Raw genomic sequence first — 19,976 nt, 5'->3', positions numbered from 1 at the left:
CGTCATAAATTCAAAGCACTATTGCATAGAGCAATTAATATAAATGTTATTTTACAAAGAATTATCATCTATGGTTGGGAGAAACAAAATAAAATATTCAATTATGTGAGATGTAATATCACAATGCGTTTTCTCCCGCACTGGATGGCTGTGTTTCATGTACTAATAGTAAGTATCTGCTTGTACGAAACTGAACCAGTCACGAAACATAGACAATACTAGTGTTTTAACTCTCAGCTAGTCTCGAAATCTTTTCGCAGAAAATGCATGCTCTTATTAATAAGAAAGTGATGAAGATAAACTTAGTATTTCTGCACTATTAAAATATAATTAATGATTGCTATTTTTAGATTAAAAAAAGATACCTGATATCATCATAAGGCTGGTGATATAATAAGTTGCGAACCAGCATTCGAAATTTTACGTTATTAACGTAAGAATAAATCGTCCGTCCAGGTATGGCATTTTGTTAATGCTTTGTCACTAACGCTAGCCTATACCGACGCCACGTAACATATTAACATTTGCGAGCGATATTTTGAATGCATTGACATTACATTAATAATTTTTAACCCGCTGCTCTTGAATATTATATTGAATAATTTCATTAGCCTCTTTGAAGTGTTAAATGGCACAATCATACGAACATTCAAATACACAACTGACTTACAGGTATTAAGACTATATAGATCTCAAGTTCTACTGGACAATTGATTTAATTTATGAGCTAGCAAACATTAAAAACGTAAATTTATTTGTACATTTGTAACAGTGTGCTCATCGTATCTCGCCACGATAGATAGGAAAAACCTGAATGTTATTTCGGTTAAACGTAAATACTGAATTTAGGAATACATGGTATTTATTTATTTGTGTTTAATTTATATATTAGTTTTAAAATAATTTTATTATTTTGTATTCCTATTTATGATTCTACCAAAAGTAAATGTCAGCTATTCATGGGTTGTGTATATTATTACAAATATTTATTTTTTTCACTAATTAATATTTTATCTTTTTGCAACTAATGTGCATAGTGCAGTGCACTAGACACCACAACCAGTGAGTGGTATTGTGTTAACAGTGTAACAAAATAAATAATAAGATAATAAAAAATTTGTAAAGTGTGTGTGGATGTATTATCATATTAATATAAATGTAGGGCTAATGCATTTTGTGTTTAATGTTCTACAAGTTATGTTTGTATAATACTGTAGTTTTTGTTACAGTATTAAGAAATTATAAAAAAAAAGTGTCGTTCTACGAGTTTAGTGTTTTGAAATTTAGTTTGTGCCACTTCAATACATCTATTATTTCTGGTAGTATAGTAATTATGATAAATCGTTTATATGCATTGAAGTGTTAAAATTACAATCATGCTGCTAAATTATTAATGTTTTATCCAAACTAGCGCGTACTAATTTCAAATTAAATTTTGTGAAATTTCCTTGTAATAATTAAACTGTGTGTTGCTTGGGTCATACCTCAAATAAATAACTTTTCCATGGAGAATACGAAATTTTATCTTAGGTTATTTCATTGTTTCGCTATTGCTTTGCTGGATCATTTTTAACCAACGTTCAAAACTTGTTTTCATGACAATACCTACAAATATGAAAACATACAGTATTTCTCATGCTATTCGTTTATTGCTATGATGGTTTATGTCAACAACTTTGCGTGAAATTGCAAATATTTTCTTAATTCCTAAATGTTACTATCCGATTTCTGCTTTCCTAACAATAGGTAAGGAAGTAATTTTTAAATAGTGTAGCTGTGTGCCCACTATAAAGAATATTAGTTCAGTTATAACCAGTTATTTTTGTGTTTTGCACGAGTGTTCCTAGAGAATTCCTTTCGTTGTGGTACTTTTAAATGGTTTCAACCAAAAGTTTGCAGTAAATGTTATTGAGTACAATTTAAAACATGTTTTCAATTTAATTATAGGCCGATTCAGGTATTTATATATATATATATATATATATATATATATATATATATATATATATATATATATATATATATTTAATAGCTCTTTAATATTTTTTTAAATAAAGGCATTTTTAAAATTTTACATTAATGTTACCTAAGCTCAACTCGTTAACGGAAACAATTTTTGACTTGTTTTCATTATTGTCATTAGTATATTACTACATACAACTTGTCAAACGTTTTAACACAACTTGCACCAAACCCTATGCCTAAGCGTTTTTGAGTTATATTTTTTTCCGCTCACCCAGTTGGTAATATTCCTCAAAAAATTAGCGACGATGTTTCGGTGGCGTGTGACGTAATACGTTAATGGCATAATCCACGAACTTTCTTAATCTTTGTCCTATTAATTCAGTACTACATATTTTAATATTCGTTCGAATGAAAGTCATTAATAATTTTCTGTTTACACAAATACGTTACATTGACTTCCTTTATGTCCCCAATTCCCCCCTATCCCATCGCCGGTTAAACGTTTTTCATAAACAAACCTTAAACGCAATGTATTCAATAAAGAACAAAATTATTTCATGCATTGCCAAAGATAAAATTTATTGCAAATATTTTTTGAATTGAGATATTTAAGATTGTATCTCACTTTGAAAGATGGTGCATAGAAAAACTCGAGTCATTTGAAAATCTACAAAAGAAAAAAGGCATTTCACAGTGCGTCAATATAATTAAACTGCTTAGTACACCTTGTATTGAATGCCTTACACTTGTATAACTAATTCATGTCATTTTGGATGTTATTATATTACCCGAAGTAACTAATAAATCAATTTATTTATCTCCATATCTTGCCTGGACCGCTCATATAACTGGACGCCGCACAGTGGGGCCAAATCCGAATTCCCTGGCCAAAAGTCAAATAGGTTTGACAGTTGGCGCGAATGATCGTACTCGGGGGTTTTCGGGGTCGCTGAGTTCAAATCCATTGTTGTTACATCGAAATTCGAAATATTTACTTCGAAATTACTTCGAAAACGGCGAATATATGCTTTTGACGCAGAAAACTGTGTATTTGCTGGGTTTCTGAGGTCCCTAATTGTACATCTTTAAATGTTACGTCGAAAATTAATAACATTACTTCGAATTTTAATCAAAATTACTTCGAAAATACCACAACATTGATAGTAGCGTTAAAAAATTGTCCCCTGAATGATTTCGAGGTCGCTGAATTCAATTTGTTTATTTTTACATTAAATTCAAACTAGTTACTTCGAAACTACTTTGAAATAGCCAAAAAGAAGCGTTTGACGCAGAAAACGGGATTTGGTTGGGTTCCCAACAAAACTGATAGCAAATCTGTTAATGTTGCTTTCAAAATTCGAGATGACTTTTCCGCAATTTGTTCGGAATAACTTCAGAAGTGTCAAAACATTATTTGCACGTAAAAAGTAGAGCCTCGGGGTTTTTGAGGCTGCTTAATTCAAATACCATAAAAATTATTTTTAGCTCGCAGTTTTTACCTTTAAATGTGAAGTGGTCATTTGGAAATTGATTTGAAATATTGAAAAGCATAAGACTGACGAACAAAAACCGGATGTGATTAGGCTGAAGGCAGTGATTGCAAATTTCGACAGGAACTTTTCTTCTCCTCTCTGAACGCTGTCCAGCTTAGATTTAAATTTAGAGACCTCGCGGGCTACATCCTTTTTAATTAGTGCTCGTACCTTCTCCGATTTATCTTCTATGCCCGTGGCTCGCTCGACGAAGGTAAACGCGTGATAATGCTTTAAATTCCACTTTATTTGCACTTTAATGACTTTGTACAACTCAATCCTAGTTATAGAAAACATTTTGACTCGTAAAAACGCAGCCTACTAGCGTCATGCGCGACCTGCTCATTGCTACTGTCAAAAGACAACTGAATCCAGGCCCTTCAAAAGGACAAACGAACAACGTTTCTCTGTTCACTCTTAGCTGAGTTTCGAAGTAAACAAACACCGCTGTATCACTGCGCCCGCCGCGTCAGCAAGTGATAGGCTGAATTTATCTTGCGCGCCGAGCACAGGTACAGTCGGTAATAAAAAAATAAGGAAAAAGTAATATCACAGAACGCCCGCGCAATTCACGCCAGTACGCAAAAGCAAACATAGATGTTTTGTTTATTACATCATCTATAATATAGTAACATTACGTAAGATAATATTATGAAAGAGTTGCAATTTGGTGTTAAGAAATAACAAAGGTATTGTTCTAATAGTTCAGTGTTTTGAAATTTCAATGGTTCCACGTTTATCCATTTTGTGTTTGTTAATTTAATGATTATGACGGAACAATTACATGCATTTAAGTGAATAGAAATTACAATAATGCTGCCAGTTATCAATATCTTATGCAACAAGCATGTAGGTACTTATTACGCATTTAATTCTGTAAAATTATATTTGCAATAATAAGTGTGTGTGTAGGTGTGTGTGTAGGTGTGTGTGTGTGTGTGTGTAGGTGTGTGTGTGTGTGTGTGTGTGTGTATGCTCGGTTATACCTTACTGTTTGTAAATAACTTTTTCCGTTGAGAATACGAAATTTCATGCTATATTGCTGTTTCATAGTTTCGCTAGTGTTTTGCTTATCATATTTTAACCAACATTTGTGACTTTTTTTCATTTAAATACAATTTTGAGAACATTCACTTGTGGCTAGAGTCATTAACCTATTTCGTTTTGTTAGTTCGAAACATTTAAATTTCTTCACTAGTCGTCAGCAACTTTGCGTAAGTTTGGAAATATTGTCCTGATTCCAAACGATAGATAAGGAAGTATCAAATAATAGCGTAGCTGTGTGCACAAATGAAATAATGTACATAGGCCCTATCTTAAAATATTTAAATAATGTAAGTTTTGTCTGAACCAATTATATTCGTATTGTGTACGAGTCGTATAAAATTTACTTTCATTTGGTACTATTAAATTGTTTCAACAAAAATTTTGTACCAATTGTTCTTGAGTACAAGTTACAACCTGTTACGTACAATTTAATAATAGGCAAATCATGAAATAATTTATATATATTTTTTGGATTCCTAAATAATTTATTTTTAAGAAATAAATGCATTTTTAAAAGTTTACAGTAATGTTACCTAATATAAAATAGTTATCGAATTATTTTTTCCACATAATTCCACTATTTCACATTAGCTTATTACTTTATATATTTTGTCAAACTTTTTCAAACAACTCGCACAACATCCTAAATCTGTGCGTTCACGAGCTATATTTTTCCCACTTTGCCAATTGGTAATATTCCCCTATAAATTAGCAACAGTTTCGGTGGCGTGTAACATCATGCGCGCATAGTGTATAGCCCGTATCAGACGATGGAAAGTTTCGTTTGGATTCCGCTAGAAGCTTCCAAAAAAACTGCTAGCTGGCAGCTAGAAAGGTATGTTTCTCTGAAAGAAACTATCACACACACGGCCTAATTAACTCGTGGTGAAATTTAATTGAAATGAAATTAAATAATGTTCAAAAGCCATCACGTTTTATAAATATATAAACTATGTTTTATCTTCTACCTACAACACATCTCGTAATTTTAATATAGGCCTATGTCTAACTATACGATGGTCCAACTAGTTGAGTATTTAAAATTCACTTCAAATACTCTTATTAACATTCATAAAAAAAAGTGATTTCTAATCCGCCGGGAATATCTGAAAAAGCAAGTGAAAGTTCATCGAAGCAAAAATCATCTAGTGAAGCTTGGACGGTAAAACTTCTTGATCCTACCATGGAAGACTTAATCTCGGCCGTGAAATCCCTCAGTATGAAATTTGACGAGTTAAAAAGTGAGAATATGGTGTTAAAAACCCTACTTATCGACTCTCGTAGTGAAACTGCAGAGATAAAAAATGAACTGCAACAGATCAAACAAATCTTATCTTCTAAGACTGATTCTGTTAATTCATACAGTCAAGTAGTAAAAAAAGTCTCCTCAAACAAGAAACCTGTTTGTGTCGAGTCATCCGGTGTATCTGGCAACAGTGCGCGCACCAGTGACCCACTTACAACTCAGCGTGTCTCCAACGACGTCATCAGAAAAAATGGTAAACAGCTCGTCGACGAAGACGGCTTCACCGTAGTACAACATTCACGCAAGTCCACGAATAATGAAAACTCCGATAGAAAATCATCTAACACGGATCGTAAGAAAAATCCCTTGCAAATTGGCATCAGGAATGTTTCAACATTAAAAACAATTGCTAAACCTATTTACAGAAAAACAAAAGCTCTCTTTGTCACGCGTTTTGAGCCGTCTGTCACGGAACAAGAAGTCGTAGATTATATTTCCAACGAACTAAATCTCAAGCAAGTCAAAGTGGCCAAGCTCCGGACAAAGCATAATTCTTACGCCTCCTTCCATGTATCTGTTCTGGAAGAAGATTTTAGTAGAATTAATAATATTGTTTTTTGGCCTAGTGGCTGTTTAATCAGTCCTTTCTTTGGAAAACTGCATCAAGACCAAATTGTTAGTACTAATTCATCTCCTGAAGCTCTCGGTAATTCTACCCAATTACCTCCAAGTTCCTGCAGTACATCGTCACCTTTTATGCCAGCAACTTCTATGCCAGGGCCTGGAGGAGTGCTTCCTACTCACTTTCCAGTGAATGCCCAATCTTAATGAATGGGTAATTGCATATCAAAATGTTAGAGGACTTAGAACAAAATCAGTTGAATTCTTTGATAATCTTATTAATACTCAGTACGACATAATCTGTCTAACAGAAACTTGGTTCAACGAAAGATGTATCAATGCTCATTATTTCACCGATAATTATTCTATTTTTAGAACTGATAGGGATCCGCTACTCTCATCAATGGAACGTGGTGGCGGAGTGTTGATCGCAGTGAATAAACATAAATTCCCTTCTGTTCAGCTAATTAAATTATATGACTATCGTGGAGTAGAAGCCGTATGGATTAATATTAAAATTGCTTTTAATAAGTACTTAACATTGGGTAATATTTATCTTCCTCCAACTTCATCACCTAATCTATTCACATTGTATTTTGAAGCTCTTGAACAAAAACTCGTTAATTCTCATGATAATGTGATTATCTTAGGTGACTTCAATGTACCTGGGATAGATTGGAAAGGTAATCACTATTTCAATATTGCTCGTGCACATGTCAGATCCAAAGCTCAGTGCCTACTTGATTTCATATCTAATTTGGATTTAACTCAGCACAACCTAATACAATAACAATCTTCCAATAACCTTCTAGATCTTTGTCTTTCTAATCTATCCCATTGTGTGGTTGAAAAAGCTGTCGAATCTCTGGTCAAAGAGGATATCTATCATCCTACCCTACTTATTAAACTACTTATTGAGGTGACCCCACACAATTTTACTCCTGATTCTATTTTTAGAAACTACAAAGCTGGTGATTACTTAAGCCTATATAACTCTCTAAAAACCCACAATTGGGATGAATATTATAACACCACTGATGTAGATGTTCTTGTAGATCAACTTACATCTTGTATCTGTGATAAAATCAATACTCACATTCCCTTATCCACACGTAAGGCCTCTAAACATCCTTATTGGTTCTCTGATGATTTAAATAATGCCTTAAAATCTAAAAAACACTTTCATAAACTCTACAAAAGAAACAATAATACTCAGTATTACCTTCTTTTCTCTAAATTTAGAGCACTAGTTAAAAATCTTATTAAGCGTGATAAAACTAATTGTAATCGTAGTATCAATAATAAGGTTAAGAATAACCCTAAAAAATTCTGGAGATATGTCAATGTTATGAAAAATGGTTATAGTGAATCTCATTCTCTTAATGTCAATGGTGATATCTGTAATGATCCAGGTATTCTATCTAATGTCTTTGCTAGGTACTTTGCTAGTGTATATGTACCATCCACCAACCACCCTCGTATCATTGATCCTGATATTATTCACGATTCAATTCCGGTATCATTTTTATCAGAAAGCCAGGTCTTATGGGGAATTAAATCATTAAAACCAACTATGTCTACTGGTCCTGACGGTATACCAAATTTCATTATTAAAGGCTGCTCTTTTATTCTAATGCCTCTATTGTTGCATCTATTTAATACAAGTCTAAAATCACAAGTATTTCCCACTAAATGGAAAATAGCTAAGGTTATTCCCATACATAAAAAGGGTAGTAAACTCAGTGTATTTAATTATAGGCCTATATCATTATTAAATGGCTTTACTAAAATATTTGAAAAAATAATATTTAAACATATTAACTTCTCAATAAACAACAGATTAGCTCCTAATCAGCATGGCTTTAGAAATAGTATGACAACTTCTACTAATCTTCTCTCATTTATTAATCCTATATACAATAAAGTTACAACAAGGGGGCAGGGCAGGTTGATGCATGTTATTTTGATCTGGCAAAAGCCTTTGATACTGTCAATCACTCCATTTTACTAGCTAAACTTTCTAACTTCGGTCTCTGTAATAATTATATAACCTGGTTTACTAGTTACCTTAAAGATAGATGTTTCTTTGTTTCACTTAATAAAAACACTTCTACTTTATATCATGCTACTTCTGGTGTGCCTCAAGGGGGTACTTTATCTCCTTTATTATTCAATATTTATATCAATGATATTTTTAAAGTTCTTCATCATACTACTGGTTTTCTGTTTGCTGACGATCTTAAAATATCCAGAGAAATTTCCTCCTTAAATGACTGTCTGCTTCTTCAATCTGATATTACTGAAATTGATAATTGGTGTAAAATGAATTTAGTTTCACTTAACAAAGATAAAACAAAAATTATTTCTTTCACAAGGAAAATTCATCCAGTTAAATATGATTATTTTCTTGACAGCTCAAAAATTTCCAAATCTCTTAGTATAAAATATCTTGGTGTTATTCTTGACTATAAACTATTCTTTCATCAACATGTTAATTCTTTAGTATCCTTTTCCCGTAGAACCTTATATTTAATAAATTATATAACTTACTATGCATCTAATTTTGAATCCATTCTTACTCTTTATTTGTCCTTAGTTAGAAGTAAACTTGAATATTGCTCAGTTATCTGGAACAGTATTAACACCACCGATAGTGACAAAATTGAATCCATACAAAATAAATTTTTCAAAATAATTAGTTCTAGACACCATCAATTACCCAAATTAGAATCTCTTTCAAATCGTCGCATCCATCTGGATGCCCTGTTTGTGTTTAAGTGCTATAGTTCAAAAATTAATTGCTTATACTTACTTGATAACTCTGGTATTCGAGTCCCGCAGTTCAAAAGCCGCCTTCGATCCCTATTATGTTCCTTACACAATAATAATGATTTAATTTACAGACTTATCTCTAATTTCAATAAATATGAAAATTTTATTAATAACTTTAAATTTTAATTTTTTATGATTACCTTTATTTCTTGAGTAATTTTATAATCCTATTTATTCTTCCCATTCTAGATCATTTAGTTAAGTTTATCTCAGTTGCTGTTTAGTTTTGTTTTGTTTTGTTTTGTTTGGTTTGTCATTGTGTCGTCTTTTATTATCCTGTGTATGTTGTATTTATTCGCTTGTATGTGTCGTCTTTTATTATCCTGTTTATGTTGTATTTATTCGCTTGTATGTGTTGTGTTTTTATTACTTGTTCTGTGCACACCTCCAAAGCTTCGGCTGTTGGTGTGCATGTCACAAATTTAATAAATAAATAAATAAATAAAATAAAACGATCGTAAATGGGCGAGCATTTACATTACAAGTTTCAACAACAAAAGTTTTCGAATAATGCTTGCCGTAACTGCTTAGATTTCATTAGAAATTTATGTTCACCATTATTTTAAAACAATCAAAACATTTCAGTTCCTCCAAAGTTAATTACAGATTTCAAAACTAGGGGCATTCATTCTGATTGGTTAAAATATTCATCAAGTACGAAACCATCCACATAAATTCGAACACGGCCGATTACAAAAACATCCATGAAAACGGCCAGCGCGCTGCTATTTCAACTCCTAAATCATCTATACTAGCTGGCATGGATGACATTCCAAGGAAACTGCCATCGTGTGATACGGGCTTAAGTCGTGAACATTCTTACTTCTTTGTTCTATTAAAATTGTTATATATATATATATATATATATATATATATATATATATATATATATATATATATATATATATATATATATATATATATATATATATATATATATATATATATATATATATATATATATATATATATATATATATATATATATATATATTTTATATACACACCCCCTTCCCTTCCCTGTGTCAATGCTTATCATAAATAATACTTAATTAAAAAACACTGTACTCATTCAAGAACACGGCTATGATGAATCAAGAAAAGTTTACTGCCATTTTTTTTTTTTTGCATTAAGAGTTCTGAGGTTGTATTTCACTTTGAAAGATGGCGCATGGAGTGACTCGAGTCATTTGAAAATCTGCAAAGAAAAAATGTCCTTTCCAAACTGACATTATAATTGAACTGATTAGTACATATTTTTGTATTGAATGTCTTACACTTTTAGTATAACTAATTCATCTCATAACCATGTATATCTGACGAAGAAATTTCAGATGTTGCTTAGCATTAGGCCTATAGTTTTAAATTTAACCAATAAATACATTTATTTATTTACAGTTTTTGGGAGTTTGTCTCTTCCCTTTCCCCCTCCAGACGGACCCGTACAAGTTTGTAGTTAACAATATCTCAATATCAGACATGTCATTACTACTTATCACAATATGTAAAAAAAAATAACTCTTACAGCAATGTAAAACATAAAACGACTCTAAGCAAATACAAAAGACGATAAAATTATCGAAGCAAGAAAAAAACCATTGCTTTTCCTTCATAAACTTATTTTTTGTTTGTTTTTGAACTTCAATCGATAACCTAAGTAATGAACGCAATGACTGATACAAAAATTTAATTGGTGTTTATTTAGTTAATTGTTTGGTGTAAGCTGTAAGTTTTCGCGATATCACACATATTTGACTTGTTAATTAGTTCATTATGAACTCTTCTCATTACCCGTTGCAAATTACGACCTCACACAAGATTAGTAAAAACTATTTTATATGCACAACGCCCCGTGCCCAGTATCGCTCAGAACTGCCGCTTGCCTTTCAGCAGTCTAGCCCTCGGCCGTACAGGCTCGTGACTGAGCTGTCCCGCTACAAGGACATCAGGCAACGCTGTTCTGTGCATTCCCTACCTTCCACCCCTCCCTCCAACCCGTCCACACATTATCGCAAGCGAACAGACCAAGTGATTCACCACCACCGACAGCGCGTCATGTTACAGTCTGGCTCCATTCAAACAACCATGATGAGGGGGCAGAGGGTGAAGGCGTGGCGAGTCCAAGTAGTTCTTCTCTTTGGCGCGAGAGGGCTGCACTGCACGGTATTTGAATGTTAGATCTGTTTGAAGAATGCAAGCCTTTATCTTAGCATCTCCAGCAAGTAATTGAAGGAATTAAACTTCAGAATCAATGAATATATGTATTCGTTAAATTCTGAAGAATACTCTGAGCTAGAGTTTTTCTACAATTTTGATACATAACTCGTTTTAATTTAGTGTTGAAAGTTGTTGATTCTCAACTTGAAAAAGGAGATTTACAACGGCATTAAAACTAGATATTTTTACTTTTTAAAGCACTATTTAAAGAAAATCATTATCTCATGGCATTCCATATACTTTATTCTTAATAAAAATCAAGTTTCTACAAGAAAATTTTTCACCTGCTTAAAGCTGGAGTTTCCAGCAAAATATGAGTCAAATAACAATTAAAATGCTTAAAACATATATTAAAAAAATGCTAATAAATTTTTTTGTTAAAAGAACATACACTTTTAATGTAAGAAACACTTGAACGCAAGGCAAGCATTATCTGAGCACATTTAACTTAGGGATCAATACCCCTTAACAGTGAGGCAATTAGCAGAAGCAGCACAAGGTGTAATTATTTGAATCTTAATCCTCCTGAAAATTGCTACAGTGTGTATGCTGTGGAATTTTATTTCATATTTAATTTTTAACCCTTTTTTTTATGATCAGTAGTAGATACGTAACAGTATTTTTTTTTATCTTATAGGGTAAAAAACTGCATTCAATTTGCTTTTTGTGGTATTTGTGTATGTCTTTGACTAAATCATGTGCTTTTCATTGTATATATACCTCAAGTCCCTTCTTAATTTTTCCCTGACGTTAGATGATGGACTTTATAATAGACACGGTATGATCACTTTCTTTTCTGACATGAATGTGCATGTTACTAATGGATATAGTTATTCTAATATTGAAAAGCCATCAGTTATAAATCTGTTGATGTAATTTATTACTTTATCGAGTAGGAGATAGTACAGTATTCCTTTAGCTTCCTGTGATGAAATGGGGTTTTCTGATAATCTGAATTTTTTTTTTTTGCAGGTGAATGCCATTTGTACTGACCTGGTGTTCTCTTTCTTCATATGCCCTGCTCTTGTGAACCCTGAACCGTATGGAATCACAGATGCTCCTATCAGCTACATCTCCAGGTTCAACCTGATCCAGGTTGCAAAAATCGTCCAGATGTTGGCGATGAGCAAGTTTGAAGAAGTTGACAGCAAAGTGGCAGATTTGTACAACATGTTTGACAAGGTGAGCTTGTGGAATGTATCAACACATTATTCACCAAAAAGTAAGCTGACCCTGAATGTAAGATGACCCCAAGTTATGCAACGTTAGGTTCCAAGAAAAATTATTAACTCATCTTTTTCCTTTCCTTGCTTAGTAGGAAGTCCCTGCACAGAATAAAAAAAAAAAATAATTTTTATTTTTTTGATGAAATCTCTGTAAGATTTAAAAATGCTTAACTAATATTTAATGTTATTACTAATTCTTCTATTCAATATAAAAATAAATCAGTTCTGTAAAGTAAACAATTTTTTCAACATTATTTTTAATAGTTTGCTCTTGGTTGTAAGATGACCTACAATGTTTAGGTTGTCTTTCAATGGAAAACTTTCATGTTATTTTTTAGGCAGAATGGTATTTAATTAATCAATCTGTAAACGTTGATATATCAACCAAAAAAATGTATTTTCTATATTGTATTAACTTAATTAATAAAAATAATTGTTTATATTTATTATATTAGTAGTGGTGCACCGATATGACTTTACCGATTACCGATTCGATTACCGATTATGAGAGCAATAATCGGCAGATACCGATTCAGTTACCGATTATAATGAAGAAATTTTTTTAATTGTAATAATGCACACAAAAAATTTTATTCCCATGTGAATTTAATAACAAGATTAGGTAAAATCGAGAATACAGTTATAATAACAGTATAAAAATATATAAAATACACTATTAAGTCATTGCAAAGTGTAAATTAAATTAACATCTATTTATATTTGTTATTGTAAACAACTTGAACTACAGTCTAATAATTGTAATTTACAATGGGTAAGTTTTTGTTGCGGAAAACTAGCATTATTATTGACTATCACATAAGGTTGCATCAAGAAATTACCGTTTAACATGTAAACATGCTGCTTTATTTTGTTCACTTGAGTTTATAGAAAAATGTTTCCACACTTCACTTTTTTTCTCCCTACTCGCCATCTCACTATAATTATATAAAAATGACTAAATACTAGTGGTGCACCGATATGACTTTACCGATTACCGATTCGATTACCGATTATGAGAGCAATAATCGGCAGATACCGATTCAGTTACCGATTATAATGAACAAATTTTTTGAAGTGTAATAATGCACACAAAATTTTTTATTCCCATGTGAATTTAATAACAAGATTAGGTAAAATTGAGAATACAGTTAAAATAACAGTATAAAAATATATAAAATACACTATTAAGTCATTGCAAAGTGTAAATTAAATTAACTTCTATATATATTTGTTATTGTAAACAACTTGAACTACAGTCTAATAATTGTAATTTACAGTGGGTAAGTTTTTGTTGCGGAAAACTAGCATTATTATCGACTATCACATAAGGTTACATCAAGAAATTACCTTTTAACTATGTAAACATGTTGCTATATTTTGTTCACTTGAGTTTATAGAAAAATTTTTCCACACTTCACTTTTTTTCTCCCTACTCGCCATCTCACTATAATTATATAAAAATGACTCAAAACCAATTCTAGCAAATGTGATTTTATTAATGTTGACTGAATGTATAAAATTATAAATACTTTTTCACTTTTCACGTCCATACAAATAACACAACGGATAATGTTACCAAAGACGCCCATAACGAGTTTGTAAAACGCAGTGATAATCTCTGAAAGGTATCGGGACCACGATTTTGAACCGCTACTACGACTCGAAAAGAGATTCTCATAGAATACACTGCAACTGCTTGTGGTATTTTGATTGCGTGCCATCTATTTTACGTCTCTGGCTATAGGTAATGTACAAGGCCACTAAACAAAAGGCAGAACAAAAGACGAAACGTAAATAAACGTGTAGGAAAAAAGTATTTTTTATTGTTCGAGGCAATGAGATTTATTAAACTTAATGAAATATCTGTAATCTTGATAAGACGGAGATAGATGAATTTTGTAATATGTATATACAATTATTACCGTATTTCGTCCTAAAATGTGTAACAAAATATTAGACTGAAAAAACCTACTTAATTACGCCGGGACGTAGATAATCGGCAAAGTAATCGTTAAGATAATCTCCGATTACTATTAATCGGTAAGTACCCATAATCGCCGATTACGATTTATCGGTATCCGCATCGGTGCACCACTACTAAATACCAATTTTAGCACATGTGATTTTATTTATGTTGACTGAATATATAAAATTATAAATACTTTTTCACTTTTCACGTCCTACAAATAACAAATGGATAATGTTACCAAAGACGCCCATAACGAGTTTGTAAAATGCAGTGATAAAAACTAGAAGGTATCGGGACCACGATTTTAAACCGCTACTACGACTCGAAAAGATCGATTGTCATAGAATCCACTGCAACTGTTTGTGGTATTTTGATTGCGTGCCATCTATTTTACGTGTCTGGCTATAGGTAATGTACAAGGCCACTAAACAAAAGACGAAACGTAAATAAACGTGTAGGAAAAATGTCTTTTTTATTGTTCGAGGCAATGAGATTTATAAACTTAATGAAATATCTTTATTTATGATATGACGGAGTTAGATGAATTTTTTTAATATATACAAATATTACCGTATTTCATCCTAAAATGTGTAACAAAATATTACACGGTAAAAACCTACTTAATTACGCCGGGACTTAAATAATCGGCAAAGTAATCGTTAAGATAATCGCCGATTACGATTAATCGGTAAGTACCCATAATCGCCGATTACGATTCATCGGTATCCGCATCGGTGCACCACTATATATTAGTATTTAATTCTTCACCTTTAAAGAGTCTTTAATAATTTTAGTAGCATTTAAATAATCATATATATATTTAAAACATTTTTAATAATTTAAATACCATTACAATTTTATATAAACAAATATAAGCATAAATAAAGTGCCAGAATCAAGTGGAAATTTGCTGTAAAAATGTTTGTAGTATTGCCGACTGGGTACTTGGCCGTCGTAAATAGATGAAACTAGTGAAATTTTGAGTTTAAAGTAGAAATATAAGCTAAATAGCTGTGCCCGTGACTTCGTCCGCGTGGAATAGTGTCTTTGGATAGCATTTTTAATTATTTAGGCTAACTATTTTACAAATAAGACACATACATGTCAGCCCGTTCGGGTAAGCACACTTAGTCATATTTCCCCTCCTGCACCGTGCCGTACCACGCCGTGCTTGGCCCCCCCCCCCCCCCCCCCCCCCCTTCCCCCGTGGCTGTGCACAGCGCTTATTGTGTACGGCGTGGTGCTTGGCAATTTTCTTACTCGCGTTAACTTCAGTTTCACATTTTGTAATGACTCCGTAAATGTTACATCAAAATAGCTCTAATATTTTGTCTCTTGTCGCAAACTTATGAAACATTCACATAAACCTTACATATTTCCATACAAACTTTCATTAAAAAGTAGCCTATGTCCTTTCTCAGGCTCTAAATTATCTATGTACCAAATTTCATTTAAATCGGTTCAGTAGTTTTGGCGTGAAAGCACGACAGACAGAGTTACTATCACATTTTTAATATTAATAAAGATTATGTCACTTTCACTAATTAGCAATTGAGTAATTTTTTTTAATGTATGTCTTAAAATTAAATAATGTTTGCCTTATTTTGTGTATTTTTTTTCCCAGGCCAAAATTTTTTCTGCACCAAAACTACTGACACTGCCCAATGTATTGATGTTACAAAAGAAAGAAAGATTGCAAATTTTAATGCTGTTAATTTCTGAATTTAAAAAACCTCCAAATACATAGACATTGAATTAATAACGTATGGTAGTTGCTTTACAGTCACGTTGCTGTTACTTTCTGCAGGGCTGCGTCACTTCAATGTTGGATGCTATCCTGGAGAATTGTGGTAGTGCTGAAGCAGAGGACTGTCCTGCAATAGCAGACAGTTCTAAACTGCAGGGGCTTACGCGATCATCAGCTCTCTTCACCGAGGCTGAACTGCACAATATGGTATGTACTACATGTTTTTGGCAGAAGTTCATTATCAAGTTGCATGTAACTACTTAAATCTGGAGATATGTACTAATACAGGAATTCTACAGCTCATGAAAGTAACAGTGCTGGAAGTTATGAAACTTCAAAATCTAGCAGCTTTTTATAACTTGAATTTAATTTTTTGAAGTCTCACTTCACTTGATAGTTGCACATTGTGTGTAAATTTTTGGAATCTGTTTATTTAAATAATTTGAAAACTATCCTTGAAATCGTTTCAGTTTTTGAACTTAAAAATTGGTACATTATTCCATATAGTAGATCTGTTTCATATTACATTAGCTCATGTTTAATTTTGCTTTTTTTTTTTTTTTGTGTGTGTGAATGTGTTCTGTATAATGATGATGATCATCCTGTGAGCATGATGGTTTTAATTCCTGAGATTTAGGTAATATAATTTTTATCTAGATTTAAGATAGGGAAGATAGTTCTGGCATCAATCGCTGCGATGGCTGGCCAATTCCGCATAAAGCACATGATTTATGCAACACTTTCCCAACACCTCTTTTTGATGTCATGTTAAAAAACAGAGTAACTAATGGATGTCTCAAAATCAGCATTTTGTACTATAAATATCGCACACGTATCTCTGGTAACAAGAATGTAAATCTTTTGTGAAGTATTTAACATAACTTTGAATCATGACATTGTTTTTAGTTTTTTAATTGTGTTGTTCAAACCTGTGTAGTTTTTAAAACACTTGTGGATGTATTATCTCTTTACTGTATGGAAGTGGTGTTAATTTTTTTGCATAGTCTAGTATCTGGCATAAACTTCATAGCATTGGTTTAGCTTGTGTTGTGTTGTATGCATAAATGTGATTACATACTAATGCATTTGCCTGGAAGCTGGCAGCACTGCACTCTGGGGTCTGTTCAGATGATATGGACACTTTAATAGGGAGTTCTTTGGTTCATCACATTTTGTAATCTGGTGGGGTTTTGTTCCTTTGACCAGTGATATCAAAGTATTTTTAAACAGTAATGCTGTTGTGTATTTTTTCTTGCAAGAGAACAGCTTATTACAACATTTTTTTAATATCATTGTACTGCAAATTAATATTCCTTCTGTATTTCTGTTAGTCCCGATAATCCAACAGCCCTGGCCTGGATGTGCTTTCACTGTATCTGGTAGATGTTTTTAAACAAGTGGTACTACATTCAGTTTGAAATTAATCTTGCAGCCTCTGTAAACTTTTGAGTGCATTGTGTCTATTCCTGAGAAATATTTTAAATAGCTGGAACTGCTTAGTGATCCTATTGACAGTGCATAAATGAACTTATTCTGGTCATTACAGTTTTTGACATCTGTTGTTGTTATTGTGCACTGGCTTGTTGTGCTAGGTCGACTTCCTGAACGTTGTGGCCACCGAGAACAAGCCGGAGGGCGAAAACGATGACGAGCGAGCGGTGAGGAAGCAGCTTGCGTCACTGATGGCCCAACTGCCTCTCAGTGCAACGATGAACGGCCATGCCGGCCCAGCCAGGGATAGTCCCAAGCCTGCAGCGCAGCACGGGGCCACACGCAAGGCTGCTAACATCCTTGGGAAAGGTACAGGCTTAAAGCTTCAGTCAGGTTAAAATTTTCGTAAAGGTCTAGTGCAGTAATTTTCAAAAGTCGAGCACATGTAAAATCCTAAAAATAATGGTAGGTACACCATATCTGAGGAATATATAATATATTACAGAATAAAATGCTATGATGAAATAAAAAGAATTGAGTTTATTCATTCTTATGTTTATGAGAAACATGAGACTGATGTGTCCTACAGGATGTCCACTTTACTGGAAAATACGGGAAGTACGGAATATTTTTTAAATCCGGGAATGTACGGGAAAGTCATTGTTTTTGTACTGGAATTTCAAAGGTAAGTTTATGAGGGAAGGTAAAATGATCAAGAAAAGTTGGTGAATTTGCAACTCAAATTAAAGGTAATACGAATTTGCGCGGAACATGAGTTACGCCACCCTGCGAACTGAGATTCAATGAACGAAAACGTCAAACACTGTTGGCTTGCCTTGCCAGAGTGCGTTGTGAGAATGGCCGTGGCGTGGCTAGGTGGCCAGTCCGTGTTCGCTCGGATACACTCATTTCTCGGCTAATGTGGGACAATACGTGCGAAAATTCTTGTATGCCTTCACGGCCAGGCTGTTGTGTGCGCGGTGTAGGAAGGATTAATATAATACAGCGAAACCCCTTATTTACGTTACCGTTATTTACGTTTTCTCATTATTTGCACTATATTCTTCAGGTCCCGTTTAGTTCCCATTTAGTAGTCTAATACAATACTTTCACGCGAATTACGTCTCAAATCCATCCCGCTATTTACGTCATTTAACAACCATAGTAGGCCTAAAAACATTGTGACAAACGTAACGTTTATAGTCTGCAATGAACATTTTAAATCGCCTAATATACATATTTTATAACATGAAAAGTTGCTTTTATTTCTAAACATATAATAATTTAAGCCTAGGCGTGTAAAAGTCCAAGTAATTATAGCAGGAGACATTCTAAAATGTACTAGGGAAAAATGTAAACTAACTCACGAATGTATAAACGTACCAGGAATGTCGGGAATATTACGACTTTACGAGGCTGCTTGTAAGTTGATACTATATTTATGTCACAAGTTAGCCGAAATACTGGTACGAGACATAAACTTCACAAGATAAAATTAGCGGAGTCTTGGTAACTGTTTTATACGTATTTTATAATTTCGGAAATATTGTGCAGTTGACACATATTTTTTAAACTAACCATTTATTTCTGGGGATCGTAAATAATTAATTATTGGTATCAAGACATCAAGATGAACGTAAACTTAAACATGTCACGGCAGCGAGAAAACTGGTGCGTATACCAATAAACTGGTATAAGAACTGGACAAAACTGGTACACGGGAAGTGGAGCTTATATTTTTTTCTGCTAAGCTCGTATCTATTGGCTGGCTGCTGATGGAACATCACGAGTCTGGGCGGAGCGTTGAGCGAGTTATACTGCGCATGCGCAACTCAGAGAACAGAGAGAGCCAGCCGGCGGCTACGCCGCGCCGTAACAACAGCTGATTGAGTACAATGACCTTTCTCCGTGCACGGCGCGGTATTGACGGTAAATTTCCAATTTGCGGCCTTTTTTTTTTTTTTTTAATTTTTTTACTGTGGTGCAATGCGTATGTGTAATGTAGCCCGTATTTGTTATGAACGCTGCAGGATGCGACTATTTTAATTAACTTCAACGTATTTCTTACTTTTCCCTTTATTTACACTTTCTCGCTTTTTACACTTTTTTACTTTGTCCCCATGAAAAGTGCAAATAGTGTTTT

At 33.1% G+C, this 19,976-nt stretch overlaps 1 protein-coding gene across 2 annotated transcripts in view; it reads left to right on the top strand.

The window, feature by feature from the left end:
- The window catches only part of LOC134536130 (GTPase-activating protein and VPS9 domain-containing protein 1), a 173,520-nt gene that overhangs the window by 42,115 nt on the left and 111,429 nt on the right, over nt 1-19,976 (top strand). For both annotated transcript variants that reach the window (XM_063375727.1, XM_063375719.1), the window contains exons 7-9: nt 12,433-12,642; nt 16,463-16,609; nt 17,995-18,202. In XM_063375727.1, the coding sequence (XP_063231797.1) occupies nt 12,433-12,642; nt 16,463-16,609; nt 17,995-18,202 (565 nt within the window). The remainder of the gene's footprint in view (nt 1-12,432; nt 12,643-16,462; nt 16,610-17,994; nt 18,203-19,976) is intronic.

This window comes from Bacillus rossius, chromosome 1 (assembly GCF_032445375.1).
Source record: "Bacillus rossius redtenbacheri isolate Brsri chromosome 1, Brsri_v3, whole genome shotgun sequence".
Taxonomy (NCBI): Eukaryota; Metazoa; Arthropoda; class Insecta; order Phasmatodea; family Bacillidae; genus Bacillus; species Bacillus rossius.
The sequence above is the reverse complement of the archived record's forward strand: the minus strand, read 5'-3'. Positions and strand labels throughout refer to the sequence as shown.